The sequence below is a fragment of the Oncorhynchus clarkii genome, chromosome 11 (assembly GCF_045791955.1).
Source record: "Oncorhynchus clarkii lewisi isolate Uvic-CL-2024 chromosome 11, UVic_Ocla_1.0, whole genome shotgun sequence".
NCBI classification, from domain to species: Eukaryota; Metazoa; Chordata; class Actinopteri; order Salmoniformes; family Salmonidae; genus Oncorhynchus; species Oncorhynchus clarkii.
In genome coordinates, this window is record NC_092157.1 from 22,981,256 (window position 1) to 23,000,091 (window position 18,836).

Below are 18,836 nucleotides of genomic sequence, written 5' to 3' on the forward strand. Positions count from 1 at the left end.
TCCTGTACTCCCGGTGTGGCCATGCATGACTCCAACAACATCATCAAGTATGCTGACAACGGTGGTAGTCCTGATCACCAGCGACGATGAGACAGCTAACAGGGAGGAGGTCAGTGACACAGCAGTGTGATGCCAGGAAAACAACCTCTCCCTCAACGTTAGTTATACCAAGCTTTTCATTTGGGAGAGGTTGTTCATGTTCAACTGTGGCTAAAGGGACAATTTGTATAAAAGCACTGAGCCCCCCAGCACATCCCCAGCCGCCCAGGACTAGCCCTAACCTCATCACCCCGTGCTTCTACACCTGCATATCTTGCTGTTTGGGGTTTTAGGCTGGGTTTCTGTACAGCACTTTGTGACATCAGCTGATGTAAGAAGGGCTTTATAAATACATTTGATTTATGGATTGATCACTAGGTCCAGCCCAGACTCAGACGAAGAGCCAGTCTTGTGTGTATCCTAATGCTATAGTGTCTTGACTTTGTGAACAGTTCATTGCAAGCCCCGAATGAATGTCTTTAGATTAAGAGGTTAGGTTTTGTAGCATTTCAAAGCTGGGAGAGAGTTAAGGCAGGTTATGTAGCATTTCAAAGCTGGGAGAGAGTTAAGGCAGGCCCCAGTGGATGTGTTGGTGTCAGAGCACCCTGCACTAGATTAACATAACTGGGATGACACGCCGACACCAAGCCAACCTCAGGCCCTGTTCCTAGGGAGGCTAATTACACATCCACACACACTCACGCACACACACAGTTTAGATCAATACCTCTGAGAGAACTCTGCTGCGCCACTACAAAAATCCACCCAAATTACACAAGGCTCTTTTCTCTTCCAAAAGCCTCATTAGGGAGAGTGAGGAATTGTTATCATTGTTGCCGTCGGTGCCTCTCTCTATCTCTCCTTATTCTCTCTTTCCGCTGTTTCTAATCCCACCCAATTCACCCGTTGTCTTAGCCGTGGCCCTCCTCTCCTTCCTAATACGCTGCTTTAAATTTTAATGCTTTGGAGTTGACACTGGAGGGTTGGGGAGTTGGGACGGGCCCCATAAAGGCAGAGAGCAGGAGCCAGATGCCCATCATCAGTGCCCCCAGAAGGATGTGGAAGTATTACATTAGATGGTAAATCAACACCGGCCTTGTTAATTATTTAGGGAAACAAAGTGCTGCAGTCCTAGACACTCTGCTGTGAGCCTGGCAATGTTTAATCCACATAATGTATCTGGAGGAAGAAGAAAAAGAAGGTACTGTAGGGAAGGAGGGATAGCAGGAAAGAGGGAGAGAGAAGAGGGAGGGAAGAGCCAGAGGGATATAGGGGCAAAAGAGTGGTAAGAGAGAGGAGTAAACATGGGGTAAAAGGATGAAGTGAAAGAGGGAGATGATCAATGAAATGGTAAAGAGGGAGAATAGAATAGCGTGAGCGAGATGACAGGGAGGTACATGTAGGAGCTAAAGACAGGGAAAGGAGAGAGTTGAGAGATGGGCAAAAGATGGTAGAAAAACAGTGGCAAGAGAAAGGATGGAAGGGATAGATACATGGAGGAGATGCATAAGAGAGCTTTGAAGGAGGGAAGAGAGAGACAAGATACGGTTGTTTTATGAGGGAGAGGGCGCATGCAAAGTGCAGTTAAACCTCTTCATAAAGCCACAAACCACAGAAGCCTTTCTTGTCTTTAATCCTACTATTGTGTTAAAAGCCCTCTATGTCTTGCTTCACTGAACACAGAAATGTAATTGGTAATATGTTTAACAGTCACTTTCATAACAGAGAAAACAAAGAAAACTATCATAATCAGATATTTTTGGATTTGCCATTCTTTACTGCTTTCTGTAGCGAAGCTACTTTATGTCTTAAAACAAGTTGGTTCGAGTTAGGTCAATTCTCTCAATCAGTTCTATGTCTATGTGTGCTGTAAGAGGAATGCATAACTTACAAATACAGATAATGCTTCTCATTTCTGCAATATATTGAAGGAATCATATTTTGTGAAACCACACTACCGCATAGACATTACACCCAGAATGAAAATACTGGTACTGTGGAATAGATGACCACCATCATGCGTATCCCAATATGCAGAATCTCGTGTGTGTTAAATTAGAGCGAGAGAGAGAGAGAGGTGGAAAGACAATTTGGCTCAAGGTCTAGAACATGACTAAATATAGGAAAGGACAAAGAGAGGTGTGCGGCGTAGAAGCCATATGCCTAATTATTGAAATCATTGCTCTCACTTTCTCTTTCTCATTCACTCCCTTTCTCCCTCACTCTCTTTCTCTCTCCCTATCACTCTCTCTCTCCCTCTATCTCTCTGGCCCTGTGTGTCTGGTTACATGTAGCTACTATCTGCCTTCTGTTGCCTGCATTCGTCTCGTCAACTCACTGTGACCCCTCCGTCTGTCTGCCACATCAAATACGCCACACGCTAAAGTTTGGAGAAGAAGAATAAAACCATAGGGAAAAATGGTCTGTTGGGATAACTATTTACCATGTTGCATATCTATTGTGCCAGTCTATGGTTTTTCTTTGTCTTTCAGAACTAGTTCACTGGTTTTGTTGTGATTTTGAATGGTGAGCTGCAATTTCAGTTATGGTTCATTTCTTTTTCTGTTATTTTCTTTTCGACATGCTTTTTCCAACCTGAACAATTCATTCTATAACCAATTTGACTGTCTACCTGATGCACTTCACGTGTAGGATAATTCTAAATAATTCCACATGGTGAGTGCTGCACTCTGGTGCATGTTATGCTTTCTGTTATCTATCCAGTTCAGCCCTCAATCATTGCATTTGCTATTTTAATTTATCTTATTTCTGCCTGACTGATTAGTAATGCTGTTTTTGTTTGTTTCTTCGGGAGCCTTAATTAGATTTCACAGGTTAAAGGTCTAAGTACTGAAAGTTCAAGATAATTATTTTTATTTTAATTGGGGGGGCTGTCGTTGTTTTTATTTCATTTTTTAAAACTGAACAGATCAGAGCCTTTCATTGGTGTGTGTCCCTGCTATCTGTGTGTGTGATGGAGGGAGCCGAGGTGGTAGGTGTATGTGCGTGTGTGTTTTAGTCCCGCACTATGAATGGCCAAAACAATGTTTGAAAAGTTCCATGAAAGGCAGACACCATTTGATTCACCTTTGACACAGGTCACGAGGGAAAGAACAGAAGAATAGGAAGCCTTAATTAGACTATTGGAATACAGCCACAGTCAGAATCCTAGTGAAACTAGTGGAATGAGAGTAGTGCACTGTGACTGATCATTTACATGACATAAGTATAAGCTAGACATGTTCATAATGACAATGATAATCGTGACACACTTACTGCATTGGACATCTGGCAGGAATATAGGAATTTAGATGTCTTCCCATTTTAAACAGATTTAGATCCTCAATCGACTGTAATGGTCCTCACCTGAATTCTGTGCACCATACAATAATGTAACCAGGTAAACAAATGGGTGGAAAATGTGATAATCAGAATAAACAGAAACACAGATATAAAACAATGCTTGGAACAACAGTGTGCCCTCAGAAACAGAGCAGTCCCAATGGCTCCAATGAGGCTTCAATTGGAAAGCAAAGCTTTTTTAGCCGGAAATAGATTTTTTATTGTTCACTTCCCGCATTCGTCCATTTCTTATATATCTCTCTTCTTCTCCCCCTCTCTCTCTCTCTGTATTGTTTTCTCTTTATCTTCCCCCTCTATTTAATGCAACATGTTTGTAGCTGAGACAGAAGCAGAGTAATATATTTAACATTGGCAGGAGGTTAGGGGAAAAGAAAATAGAGGAAGCAGAAAAATAAGAGTTTGGGCCTAATTGTCTGTAATGCTTTTTGCGTTACCCATTTTAGGACAACACAGAGAAAACAGCCGAGCAGATTTTTTTCTAAAGACACTGGTCGGACACACTAATGGCCCTGACAGGGCGTAAATGCAATTTTAAAAAGCTGATCTATGTAAACCATTGTTGAGGAGGAGGAGGAGGAGTTGTGCGTGCGTGTTTGTGCCAGTGTGTGTGTGTGTGCCAAGGTTATTATAGTAAACGAAAACTGAAACGAAAATGGAAACTAAAACTGAAAAAAACTATTTAGAAAACTGAAAACAAAAAAAACATTTAAAAAACAAAAAAAACGTTTAAGAAACTACTATCGTTGACTGCAAAAAAATGTTTTGTTAAAATAAAATAAAAAACATCATCATTATTTTAAGTTTTAGTTATTTTTCAAGATATTTTTAAATGGGGTTTTTGAGCTTATAAATCTGGCTGATTAAATGCTGCCAGTAGATGCCGATGTTTCAAATAGGCCTATGGAGCCGTTTGCAATTCACACACCGACCAACTTGCTGACCAGTGACTGGGCCAAGCTTTAGCAGCTTGTGAAGTTGCCACACCGACGAACTTCAAACTGACAGCTAGTCGCTGTCTGATGTTGTGCTGTGCCTTCTCAACCTTGATTCACACTTGAAGCCAACTACTGTTGCAAAACAATTGCATGCATATTGAATCCTCTGGCAGCAAACCTCAATCCAACCCCTGCAGCAGCTTGCCTGACGGAACCAAGTTTGTCTCTCGCACTTCGCTCAACAGAGATGGAGCCACTGAGTATGGTTACATGCACACAATAATGCTATTATTGTGGATACTCATATTTATATAATAGTTTGATTAAAACATTTACATGCTTTACAAGAACAACGATTTCCTTAATAATCCTGTTTACATGTACACATCTGAAACCGGGCTACCTGATGGCCCTTTGATAAATGAAAATAATCAGCAATCAAAATAAACATGCGACCACAGCGACCATATTATTTTGGGAAGTTTGTATGTGAAAACTAAATTTTAAATAGAATACATATATATGTCTTGTTGGAAGACAAATCTCCGTCCCAGTCTCAGGTCTTTTGCAGACTCCATCAGGTTTTCTTCCAGAATGGTCCTGTATTTGGCTCCATCCATCTTCCCATCAATTTTAACCATCTTCCCTGTCCCTGCTGAAGAAAAGCAGGCCCAAACCATGATGCTGCCACCACCATGTTTGACAGTGGGGATGGTGTGTTCAGCTGTGTTGCTTTTACGCCAAACATAACGTTTTGCATTGTTGCCAAAAAGTTCAATTTTGGTTTCATCTGACCAGAGCACCTTCTTCCACATGTTTGGTGTGTCTCCCAGGTGGCTTGTGGCAAACTTTAAACAACACTTTTTATGGATATCTTTACGAAATGGCTTTCTTCTTGCCACTCTTCCATAAAGGCCAGATTTGTGCAATATACGACTGATTGTTGTCCTATGGACAGAGTCTCCCACCTCAGCTGTAGATCTCTGCAGTTCATCCAGAGTGATCATGGGCCTCTTGGCTGCATCTCTGATCAGTCTTCTCCTTGTATGAGCTGAAAGTTTACAGGGACGGCCAGGTCTTGGTAGATTTGCAGTGGTCTGATACTCCTTCCATTTCAATATTATCGCTTGCACAGTGCTCCTTGGGATGTTTAAAGCTTGGGAAATCTTTTTGTATCCAAATCCGGCTTTAAACTTCTTCACAACAGTATCTCGGACCTGCCTGGTGTGTTCCTTGTTCTTCACGATGCTCTCTGCGCTTTTAACGGACCTCTGAGACTATCACAGTGCAGGTGCATTTATACGGAGACTTGATTACACACAGGTGGATTGTATTTATCATCATTAGTCATTTAGGTCAACATTGGATCATTCAGAGATCCTCACTGAACTTCTGGAGAGAGTTTGCTGCACTGAAAGTAAAGGGGCTGAATAATTTTGCACGCCCCATTTTTCAGTTTTTGATTTGTTAAAAAAGTTTGAAATATCCAATAAATGTCGTTCCACTTCATGATTGTGTCCCACTTGTTGTTGATTCTTCACAAAAAAATACAGTTTTATATCTTTATGTTTGAAGCCTGAAATGTGGCAAAAGGTCGCAAAGTTCAAGGGGGCCGAATACTTTCGCAAGGCACTGTACATAAGTATTCAGACCCTTTGCTGTGAGACTCGAAATTGAGCTCAGGTGCATTCCATTCAATTCCATCCTTGAGATTTTTCTACAACTTGATTGGAGTCCACCTGTGGTAAATTCAATTGATTCGACATGATTTGGAAAGGCACACACCTGTCTATATAAGGTCCCACAGTTGACAGTGAATGTCAGAGCAAAAACCAAGGCATGAGGTTGAAGGAATTGTTTGTAGAGCTCCGAGACAGGATTGTGTCGAGGCACATTTTTGTAACATTGAAGATCCAGAAGAAAACAGTGGCCTCCATCATTCTTAAATAGAAGAAGTTTGGAACCACCAAGTCTCTTCCTAGAGCTGGCTGCCCAGCCAAACTGAGGAATCAGGGAGAAGGGCCTTGGTCAGGCAGGTGACCAATAACCCAATGTTCACTCTGACAGAGATCCAGAGTTCCTCTGTGGAGATGGGAGAACCTTTCAGAAGGACAACCATCTCTGCAGCACTCAACCAATCAGGACTTTATGATAAAGTTGCCAGACGGAAGACACTCCTCAGTCATTGACAGCCTGCACATGACAGCCTGCTTGGAGTTTGCCAAAAGGTCCCTAAAGGACTCTCAGCCCATGACAAAGCAGATTCTCTGGTCTGATGAAACTATTATTTAACTCTTTGGCCTGAATGTCAAGCATCACATTTGGAGGAAACCAGGCACCGCTCATCACCTGGCCAACACCATCCCAATTGATAAGCGTGGTGGCAGGATAAGCGTGGTGGCAGCATCATGCTGTGGGGATGTTTTTCAGCGGGACTGGGAGACTAGTCAGGATTAAGGGAAAGATGAACGGAGCAAAGAACAGAGAGATCATTGATGAAAATCTGCTCCAGAGAGCCCAGGACCTCAGACTGGGGCAAAGGTTTATCTCCCAACAGGACAATGACCCTAAGCACACAGCCATGACAATTTAGGAGTGTCTTTGGGACAAGTCTCTGAATGTCCTTGAGTGGCCCAGCCAGAGCCCGGACTTGAACCCGATCGAACATCTCTGGAGAGACCTGAAAAAAACTGTGAAGCGAAGCTCCCCATCCAACCTGACAGAGCAGAATGGGAGAAACTCCCAAATATATGTGTGCCAAGCTTGTAGAGTCACAACCATGAATACTCAATGTTGTAATCGCTGCCAAAAGTGCTTCAACAAAGTACTGAGTAAAGAGTCTGACTGCTGATGTAAATATGATATTTCTTAGTTTTTTTGCAAACATTTCTAAAAACCTGTTTTTGCTTGGTTGCTATGGGGTATTGTGTGTAGGTTGACGAGGCAAAAAAAACAACAGTTTAATACATTTTAGAATAAGGCTGTAACGTACATAATGTGGAAAAAGTGAAGGGGTCTGATTACTTTCTGAGTGCGCTGTATATACAGTACCAGACAAAAGTTGAGAGACAGCTACTCATTCCATGTTTTTTCTTTATTTCTACTATTTTCTACATTGTAGAATAATTGTGGAGACATTCAAACTATGAAATAAAAAATATGGAATCATGAAGTAAACAAAAAATTGTTAAACAAATATACATGTATTTTAGATACTAGAGTCTTCAAAGTTGCCACCCTTTGTCTTGATGACAGCTTTGCACACTCTTGGCATTTTCTCAACCAGCATCACGAGGAAGGCTTTTCCAACAGTCTTGAAGGAGTTCCCACATACAGTGGGGCAAAAAATTATTTAGTCAGCCATCAATTTTAACTTGTTATCAGTATAAAAGACACCTGTCCACAACCTCAAACAGTCACACTCCAAACTCCACTATGGCCAAGACCAAAGAACTGTCAAAGGACACCAGAAACAAAATTGTAGACCTGCACCAGGCTGGGAAGACTGAATCTGCAATAGGTAAGCAGCTTGGTTTGAAGAAATCAACTGTGGGAGCAATTATTAGGAAATGGAAGACAGACAAGACCACTGATAATCTCCCTCGATCTGGGGCTCCACGCAAGATCTCACCCCGTGGGGTCAAAATGATCACAAGAACGGTGAGCAAAAATCCCAGAATAGAACAACTCGTCGTGTTTGGAGGACAAAGAATGCTGAGTTGCATCCAAAGAACACCTACTGTGAAGCATGGGGGTGGAAACATCATGCTTTTGGGCTGTTTTTCTGCAAAGGGACCAGGACGACTGATTCGTGTAAAGGAAAGAATGAATGGGGCCATGTATCTTGAGATTTTGAGTGAAAACCTCCTTCCATCAGCAAGGGCATTGAAGATGAAACGTGGCTGGGTCTTTCAGCATGACAATGATCCCAAACACACCGCCCGGGCAACGAAGGAGTGGCTTCGTAAGAAGCATTTCAAGGTCCTGGAGTGGCCTAGCCAGTCTCCAGATCTCAACCCCATAGAAAATCTGTGGAGGGTGTTGAAAGTCCATGTTGCCCAGCAACAGAGCCAAAACATCACTGCTCTAGAGGAGATCTGCATGGAGGAATGGGCCAAAATACCAGCAACAGTGTGTGAAAACCTTGTGAAGACTTACAGAAAACGTTTGACCTCTGTCATTACCAACAAAGGGTATATAACAAAGTATTACTTTTGTTAGTATAACTTTAAATAGTATAACTTTTGTTATTGACCAAATACTTATTTCCCACCATAATTTCCAAATAAATTCATAAAAAATCCTACAATGCGATTTTCTGGATTTTTTTTCTCATTTTATCTGTCATAGTTGAAGTGTACCTATGATGAAAATTACAGGCCTCTCTCATCTTTTTAAGTGGGAGAACTTGCACAATTGGTGGCTGACTAAATACTTTTTTGCCCCACTGTATACTGAACACTTGTTGGTTGTATTTCCTTCACTCTGTGGCCCAACTCATCTCAATTGGGTTGAGGTCGGGTGATTGTGGAGGCCAGGTCATCTGATGCAGCACTCCATCAAATCAAATCAAATTGTATTTGTCACAAGTGCCAAATACAACAGGTGTAGGAGACCTTACAGTGAAATGCTTACTTACAAACCCAACTGCTTATGGCTGCAGGGGCAGTATTGAGTAGCTTGAATGAATAAGGTGCCCAGAGTAAACGGGATGCTCCTCAGTCCCAGTTGCTAATATATGCATATTATTAGGACATTTGGATAGAAAACACTCTGAAGTTTCTAAAACTGTTTGAATGATGTCTGTGAGTATAACAGAACTCATATGGCAGGCAAAAACCTGAGAGAAAATCCAAACAGGAAGTGGGAAATCTGAGGTTTGTAGTTTTTGAACTCAGCCTTATCGAATACACAGTGGGATATTGGTTATGTTGCACTTCCGAGGGCTTCCACTATATGTCAACCGTCTTTAGAAACTTGAATGAGGCTTCTACTGTGATGTGGGTCCGGATGAGAGCTCTTTGAGTCAGTGGTCTGGCAGAGAGCCAGGTCCTGGTCACGCGCATTTCACATGAGAGCGACCTGCATTCCATGGCTTTTCTACAGACAATGGAATTCTCCATTGAATTCTCCTAAAGATTGATTCTATACTTAGTTTGAAATGTTTCTACGACCTGTAATATAACTTTTTGAACTTTTCGTCCGACGTTCTGCTGGACCAGCACGAGCGTTTGGATTTGTGTACTAAACGCCCTAACAAAAGTAGCTACTTGGACATAAATAATGGATATTATTGAACAAATCAAACATTTATTGTGGAACTAGGATTCCTGGGAGTGCATTCTGATGAAGATCATCAAAGGTAAGGGAATATTTATAATGTTATTTCTGATTTCTGTTGACTCCAACATGGCAGATAATGTTTTTTTTCTTTCTGAGCGCCGTTCTCAGATTATTGCATGGTTTGCTATTTCCGTAAAGTTTTTTTTAAATCTGACCCAGCGGTTCCATTAAGAAGAGGTATATCTATAATTCCATGTGTAACACTTGTATTTTCATCAACATTTATGATGAGTATTTCTGTAAAATTGATATGGCTATGCAAAATCACTGGATGTTTTTGGAACTAGTGAAAGTAACGCACCAATGTAAACTCAGATGTTTTGATATAAATATGAACTTTATCAAACAAAACAAACATGAATTGTGTAACATGAAGTCCTATGAGTGTCATCTGATGAAGATCATCAAAGGTTAGTGATTAATTCTATCTCTATTTGTGCTTTTTGTGACTCCTATCTTTGGCTGGAAAAATGGCTGTTTTTCTGTGGCCTGGTGGTGAACTAACATAATCATGTGTGGTGCTTTCACTGTAAAGCCTATTTGAAATCGGACACTGTGGTGGGATTAACAACAAGATTACCTTTAAAACGGTATAAGATACATGTATGTTTGAGGAATTTTAATTATGAGATTTCTGTTGTTTTGATTTTGGCACCCTGCACTTTCACTGAGCTGTTGTCATATCGATCCCGTTAACAGGATTGCAGCCCTAATAAGTTTTAACCAACAATGCCTAAAGAAGTTAAGAAAAACAAGTGTTAAGTAAAAGTATGAATAAATATTTAAAAAAATAAGTATCCTTGGTCAAATAGCCCTTACACACCCTGGAGGTGTATTTTGGGTCATTGTCCTGTTGAAAAACAAATGATAGTCACACTAAGCGCAAACCAGATGGAATGTGTATCGTCGCAGAATGTTATGGTAGCCAGGCTGGTTAAGTGTGCCTTGAATTCTAAATAAATCACCAAGTGTCACCATTGAAGCACCCACACACCATCACACACACCTCCTCCTCCATGTTTCACAGTGGGAACCACATATGCGGAGATCATCTGTTCGTCAATACTGTGTCTAGCAAAGACATGGCAGTTGGAAGCAAAAATCTCAAATTTGGACTCATCAGACCAGGCTAGCTTTTTCAATCAGAAATTTGCATCCTGTAGCACAAACTCAAAAAAGTTCTGGGACACTGTAAAGTCCATGGAGAATAAGAGCACCTCCTCCCAGCTGCCCACTGCACTGAGGATAGGAAACATTGTTACCACCGATAAATCCACCATAATTGAGAATTTCAATAAGCATTTTTCTACGGCTGGCCATGCTTTCCACCTGGCTACCCCTACCCCGGTCAACAGCCCTGCGCTCCCCACAGCAACTCGCCCAAACCTCCCCCACTTCTCCTTCACCCAAATCAAGATAGCTGAGGTTCTGAAAGAGCTGCAAAATCTGGACCAAATCAGCTGGGCTAGACAATCTGGACCCTCTCTTTCTAAAATGATCTGCCGAAATGGTTGCAACCCCTATTACTAGCCTGTTCAACCTCTCTTTAGTATTGTCTGAGATCCCCAAAGATTGGAAAGCTGCCGCGGCCATCCCCCTCTTCAAAAGGGGAGACACTCTAGACCCAAACTGCTACAGACCTATATCTATCCTACCCTGCCCTTCTAAGGTCTTCGACGGCCAAGTTAACAAACAGATTACCGACCATTTCGAATCCTACCGTACCTTCTCCGCTTTGCAATCTAGTTTCAGAGCTGGTCATGGGTGCACCTCAGCCACGCTCAAGGTCCTAAACGATATCATAACCGCCATCGATAAGAGACAATACTGTGCAGCCGTATTCTTCGACCTGGCTAAGGCTTTCGACTCTGTCAATCACAACATTCTTATTTGCATACTCAACAGCCTTCGTTTCTCAAATGATTGCCTCGTCTGGTTCACCAACTACTTCTCTGATAGAGTTCAGTGTGTCAAATCGGAGGGCCTGTTGTCCGGACCTCTGGCAGTCTCTATGGGGGTGACACAGGGTTCAATTCTCGGGCCGACTCTCTTCTCTGTATACATCAATGATGTCGCTCTTGCTGCAGGTGATTATTTGATACACCTCTATGCAGACGACACCATTCTGTATAATTCTGGCCCTTCTTTGGACACTGTGTTAACTAACCTCCAGATGAGCTTCAATGCCATACAACTCTCTTTCCGTGGCCTCCAACTGCTCTTAAATGCAAATAAAACTAAATGCATGCTCTTCAATCGATCGCTGCCCGCACTTGCCCACCCATCCTGCATCACTACTCTGGACGGTTCTGACTTAGAATATGTGGACAACTACAAATACCTAGGTGTCTGGTTAGACTGTAAACTCTCCTTCCAGACTCACATTAAACATCTCCAATCCAAAATTAAATCTAGAATTGGCTTCCTATTCTGCAACAAATCATCCTTCACTCATGCTGCCAAACATACCCTCGTAAAACTGACTATCCTACCGATCCTTGACTTCGGTGATGTCATTAACAAAATAGCCTTCAACACTCTACTCAACAAATTGGATGCAGTCTATCACAGTGCCATCCGTTTTGTCACCAAAGCCCCATACACTACCCACCACTGCGACTTGTACGCTCTCGTTGGCTGGCCCTCGCTTCATACTCGTCGCCAAACCCACAGGCTCCAGGTCATCTACAAGTCTCTGCTAGGTAAAGCCCCGCCTTATCTCAGCTCACTGGTCACCATAGCAGCACCCACCCTTTGCACGCACTCCAGCAGGTATATCTCACTGGTCATCCCCAAATCCAATTCTTCCTGTTATCTGCTGCCAATGACTGGAACAAACTGCAAAAATCACTAAAGCTGGAGACTCTTACCTCCCTCACTAGCTTTAAGAACCAGCTGTCAGAGCAGCTCACAGATCACTGCACCTGTACATAGCTCATCTGTAAATAGCCAATCCAATCTACCTCATCCCCATACTGTATTTATTTATTTATCTTGCTCCTTTGCATTCCAGTATCTCTACTTGCATATTCATCTTCTGCACATTCTACCATTCCAGTGTTTAATTGCTATATTGTAATTACTTCGCCACCACGGCCTATTTATTGCCTTACCTCTCTTATCCTACCTCACTTGTACATGCTGTATATAGATTGTTCTACTGTATTATTGATTGTATGTTTGTTTATTCCATGTGTAACTTTGTGTTGTATGCTTTGCTTTATCTTTTCCAGTGTCACTCCCTGACCTTTAATCCTAATAGATCCTTTAATTTCTCTATTTGGTTAGGTCAGGGTGTGATTAGGGTGGGCATTCTAGTTTTTCGTTTTCTATGTTGGCCTGGTATGGTTCCCAATCAGAGAGTCTATCGTTGTCTCTGATTGGGGATCATATTTAGGCAGCCTTTTCCCACCTGTTGTTTGTGGGATCTTGTTTTTGTGTAGGGCCTGTGAGCACTCCATTACGTTTCATGTGTGGCTGTATTGAGTTTAATTTATTAAAACATGTGAAACTCTACACACACTGCGCCTTGATCCATTTATTCCAATGATCATGACAGCCAGGTGGCAGTTGCAAATGAGAATTTGTTCTCAACTAACCTACCTGGTTAAATAAAGGTCACATAAAAAAAGACCAAAGGACAGATTTCCACTGGTCTAATGTGCATTGCTTGTGTATCTTGGCCTAAGCAAGTCTCTTCTTATTATTGGTGTCTTTTAGCAGTGGTTTCTTTGCAGCAATTCGACCATGAAGGCCTATTTACGCAGTCTCTGAACAGTTGATGTTGAGATGTGTCTGTTACTTGAACTCTGTAAAGCATTTATTTGGGCTGCAAATTCTGAGGCTGGTAACTCTAATGAACTTATCCTTTGCATCAGAGGTAACTCTGGGTCTTCCCTTCCTTTGGCAGTCCTCATGAGAGCCAGTTTCATCATAGTGCTTGATGGTTTTTGTGACTGCACTTGAAGAAACTTTAAAAGTTGTTGACATTTTCCAGATTGGCTGACCTTCATGTCTTAAATGAATTATGAAATGTATTTTATTTTTACTTATTTGAGTTGTTCTTGCCATAATATGGACTTATCTTATACTTATTTTCCACCATAATTTGCAAATAAATTCATTAAAAACCCTACAATGTGATTTTCTGGATTTTTTTTCTAATTTTGTCTGTCATAGTTGAAGTGTACCTATGATGAAAATTACAGCCCTCTCTCATCTTTTTAAGTGGGAGAACTTGCACAATTGCTGGCTGACTAAATACTTTTTTGCCCCACTGTATGTATATATATACACTACCGTTCAAATGTTTGGGGTCACTTAGAAATGTCCTTGTTTTTGAAAGAAAAGCACATTTGTTGTCCATTGAAATAACATCAAATTGATCAGAAATAGTGTAGACTTGGTTAATGTTGTAAGTGACTATTGTAGCTGGAAACAACAGATTTTTTAATGGAATATCTACAGAGGCCAATTATCAGCAAACTATCTCTAACCAGAATAGAAAGAGGAGTGGGAGGCCCCGGTGCACAACTGAGCAAGAGGACAAATACATTAGAGTCTAGTGTCTATATATATATATATACAGTTGAAGTCGGAAGTTGACATACACCATAGCCAAATACATTAAAACTCAGTTTTTCACAATTCCTGACATTTAAATATTCCATCTAAAAACATTTAAAAATTCCCTGTTTTGGGTCAGTTAGGATCACAACTTTATTTTAAGAATGTGAAATGTCAGAATAATAGTAGAGAGTGATTTATTTCAGCTTGTATTTCTTTCATCACATTCCCAGTGGGTCAGAAGTTTACATACACTCAATTAGTATTTGGTAGCATTGCCTTTAAATTGTTTAACTTGGGTCAAACGTTCCGGGTAGCCTTCCACAAGCTTCCCACAATCAGTTGGGTGAATTTTGGCCCATTCCTCATGACAGAGCTAGTGTAACTGAGTCAGGTTTGTAGGCCTCCTTGCTCGCACACACTTTTTCAGTTCTGCCCACAAATTTTCTATAGGATTGAGGTCAGGGCTTTGTGATGGCCACTCCAATACATTGACTTTGTTGTCCTTAAGCCATTTTTCCACAAATTTGGAAGTATGCTTGGGGTCATCGTCCATTTAGAAAACCCATTTGCGACCAAGCTTTAACTTCCTGACTGATGTCTTGAGATGTTGCTTCAATATATCCACATAATTTTCCTGCCTCATGATGCCATCTATTTTGTGAAGTGCACCAATCTTTCCTGTAGCAAAGCACCCCCACAACATGATGCTGCCACCCCCGTGCTTCACGGTTGGGATGGTGTTCTTCAGCTTGCAAGCCTCCCCCTTTTTCCTCAAACATAACGATGGTCATTATGGCTAAACAGTTCTATTTTTGTTTCGCCAGACCAGAGGACATTTGTGGTGCAGCCAGAATGTATTTGTTTGACCGTCTCGTACTGTACAGTCACAGTGCCATGGAATGCTACTGGCATGATGGCATCTCTAGTCTTAAGCACTCTGTTAAATGTTGATGGATGAAAATGGTGCACTTTCACCGTGTTATTTTATTAAGGTGCTTTTTATTCTGTATCTGCATTAGATAAGAGCCCAAGCATTCAATGTTATATTTTACTAAAATGTCACCATATTTTGCAAAGATATTGAATCAACACAGCATTATATTCATCCATTTCGGGAAACTTTACTCTGGAAAAATAGTAACATACTATAACGCAGCCTATTTCAAAAGCTCCTACACTTTTTGTCATCACGCCTCAAAAATACACATTCTTCACATGCATCTGGAAATCAATCAGCGATAAACAGACAAATGATATGAAATATAAAATGGCAGCCGCCAGTCAGATAATATGAATGTGCTGCCTGTATGTGCTCTAGATTCCACCCAACAAAACCCTGACCTTTGTAGAATCATTATAATACCTTCTAATCTGAATAGTTGCTGTGGATATGGCCTTCCTTTTCCTGCTTGGTGGAAAGGGTATGCAGGATGATAATGGAACCATTTCAAGGGCTTCCTGCCTCTCTCTCTGCCTGCATGTGGGAATTTATGCCCGTCGGGAATGAAATTGACACAATATTTGAGTGTCACCCAGCATCATTATCATGTACATTTCAAAATGTACAGATAAGAGAGAGCATTTGAACATGCCTTTTTTTCTCACTAGACCAATCTGTGTGTTGGTGTCATCATGCGTTCAGCATGCAAACATTTTGTTTTAAAGCTAAAGAGGCTGATGTATGTAGTGATTACAGTCATGGCTATAGTCCAGGCAGTCGTTGTAAATAAGAATTTGTTCTTAATTAACCTGCCTAGTAAAATAAAGGTAAAATAAATAAAATAAATAGTGTGTTGTTAAGCAAAAGGTGGAGAAGCTGTGATATCTTTTGCTGCATAAACCTACTATGAATTATTAACTTTCAAATTATCCATTAATTTGTATTGATCGACACAAGTATTTGGGGATAGGAACATAACCTACACCTTGTGGCCATTGAAAACGATCACTGACACATTCCTTAAAATGTTTTATCCCTGTGAAACAGACAACATTTCAGGAGCCAGATCCAATTTCGTAATTATAATAACGTCCTGACACCTTGGAATCAGATAGCCAATGCCCCTCTCTCTCTGTGTTGCTTTCAGTTTTGACACATAGCCTACCCCAGAGAAAAATAAAGAATATCCTTTGTGCAACAGTGACATCTTTTGGTAAAAAATATCCCTGCTTGGAGTTATAGAGGATGTGTGAGGTCCAGGTCAACAAATCATCAATAACAATCTGTATTAGGCTACTACTGTATGCTTTTATTTAAAAACAAATCTCTGATTTAAAGATAAATAACTTACCTTAAAGAAACAATAAACACCAACGTATCCAGTAGCCTAAGACGTTAAAATAAATTGCTGCCTGTGTAATAATTGCAATGTACTTTCTATAGTAGCAATATTGTAATATCTATTCCAGCCTCATCTCGTGTAACGCAGGACTCAAATGTCGCGTGATTGTTCAACTGCTTTTTATGTTTAAGTATTCGGCCCACGGTTTCCACTAGCTACCACAGCCACAAAGTCAAATATATCGTACAAATGTTTGAAAACAAAAATGAGTTTTAGGGTTATAATTTTAAGTTAGGGTTAGGTATAAGGTTAGCAGTGGGGTTAGGGTTTAAGTCACATTTTAAGAAAATATATTATAGAAATAGGCGGGGTTCATTACTTTGTGGCTGTGGTAACTAGTCTCTGCCCACGAAAAAACCTGCCATAAAAGACTATAGAAGTACATCCATGGCTATTCAAATGAAGGCTAGTCCTTCATCCTTCACACGGGTCACAGTCATCACATGTAGTCCTACTCTCCTACCATGGATATCAAAGGCTACATTTTGTTGCTTCTTCTATTCATAACAGTGACACGTAGCTATGTCCTTTCGCATATAACATTGATGTCACACACTTTTACAGATATAATCTGACATGTCAGATATCCATATCCTGACCTATCCAATTCAACTCATCTGTGGCCAACCCTCTCCTTTTCCAGTGGTACTTCCGTTTCTGCGCAGTAAATTGAATTCACTCAAATTCTGAAATTATACTGAGTTTCAGCAGCAGCGACTGCTGATGATGTCCCCGTAGCCTACATTGTCGGTGTAAATCTGGGCAGCTATGAGTAGAACTATCGACGCTGTTGTGTCCCCCACCCAAACAAATGCAATACCTGCCGACATCTCCGGACAGATGTTAGATCTAGACGAGGACGACGATTTAGAAGTTTTCAGCAAGGTAAAAATAACACTAGCCTACTAATGTGGAATGTACAGAGAAGTTTAGAAACGGAGTTGGCGCAGGGGGTTGAATGCGATATTTCTGTGCTACGTGGATAGCCTGCATTTGACACTCAGTGGTGAGTTAATCGTTCAGGGAAGTTTGCATTGCTTTTGTAAATCCAATGAAGTTCAGGCAGGAAAGTGCATTGTTAGGGTGCTTTCCACTTGGATAGTCTAAAATGTATATTTTACCAGTTTAAATCACTGTATTTTACGTAGTCTACATCAATGCACCCCGACTGCATCTTAAAAGTATATTTTATATCAGACATTGGTTCGAAACAGTCTGTGTATTACCCTTTTGAATTCTCTGCTGATGTTATGTTTTTGTCAGTTTCAAAGGTCACTCGATCAGACGATGTCATGCAAATATCATTAGGACTAATGCCGCGTTCAAAAAACTAAGAACTCGGAATAATACGAGGTCAAATCATGACGTGTGATCTTTTAACTCCGAAAGTCGGAGCTGTGGAAAGAGGCCCGAGTTGGATCACCGTTAAAAAGAAATCCCAAGCGGAACTTTTTTTCCCAGTTCCCAGTTGTTTTCAACGCAATGAAGTCGGAAGTCAGAGATTTCCGAGTTCCAAGCTCCCAGTTGTTGTGAACACTGCATACTTTATCTTGTTGCCATCCACAGAGGCGTCATGCACATAGGGGGAACGTGCCCCCTTAGATATCTAAATGTTAGTGCTGAACCATTAACTGAAATGTTTATTTTTAAACAACTAATTGACCAAAGTTAAATTATTTGGAATTTCATTAACTTTCGTTAACTTGCCTAGTTAAATAAAGGTTTTTTTTTTTTTTTTAAATTGCTGAGCAATTACTAAGATTACCCAGATTTTAGCCAAAATGCAGAGAAGCATATTTTGTTTCTTAAAAAAAGAACCACCAGTCAGGAGGATACAGAGGGCTCAAGAGATATGCAGAAAAGTTTATTTTATTTTTTAATCGAATTAAGCATAATAATTATGACTCTATATTGCAGGAAAAGGGTGTTTGAAAAAAAGCCAAATTCTCCAATTTACAGACGAGGTCAGAGGTCGACCGATATGATTTTTCGATACCGATTGTTGGAGGACCAAAAAAAGCTGATACCGATTAATCGGCCAAACGTTTGTTTATATATATGAGTAGTGTAACGACCCTGGGTTTATAAGGGCGACGCACAATTGGCCTAGCGTCGTCCGGGTTAGGGAGGGTTTGGCCGGTAGGAAAATCCTTGTCTCATCGCGCACCAGCGACTCCTGTGGTGGGCCGGGCACAGTGCGCGCTAACCAAGCTTGCCAGGTGCACGGTGTTTCCTCCAACACATT

At 40.9% G+C, this 18,836-nt stretch overlaps 1 protein-coding gene across 2 annotated transcripts in view; it reads left to right on the forward strand.

Moving 5' to 3' along the window:
- The first annotated feature begins 17,245 nt into the window (after positions 1-17,245).
- Positions 17,246-18,836, forward strand: part of LOC139420376 (sorting nexin 7) — a 37,505-nt gene continuing 35,914 nt past the window's right edge. The window contains exon 1 of one of the 2 annotated variants that reach the window (XM_071170411.1): positions 17,246-17,476. In XM_071170411.1, coding sequence (XP_071026512.1) covers positions 17,360-17,476 — 117 coding nt within the window. In that variant the 5' untranslated portion in view covers positions 17,246-17,359. The remainder of the gene's footprint in view (positions 17,477-18,836) is intronic. The other variant, XM_071170412.1, reaches the window with a different exon arrangement.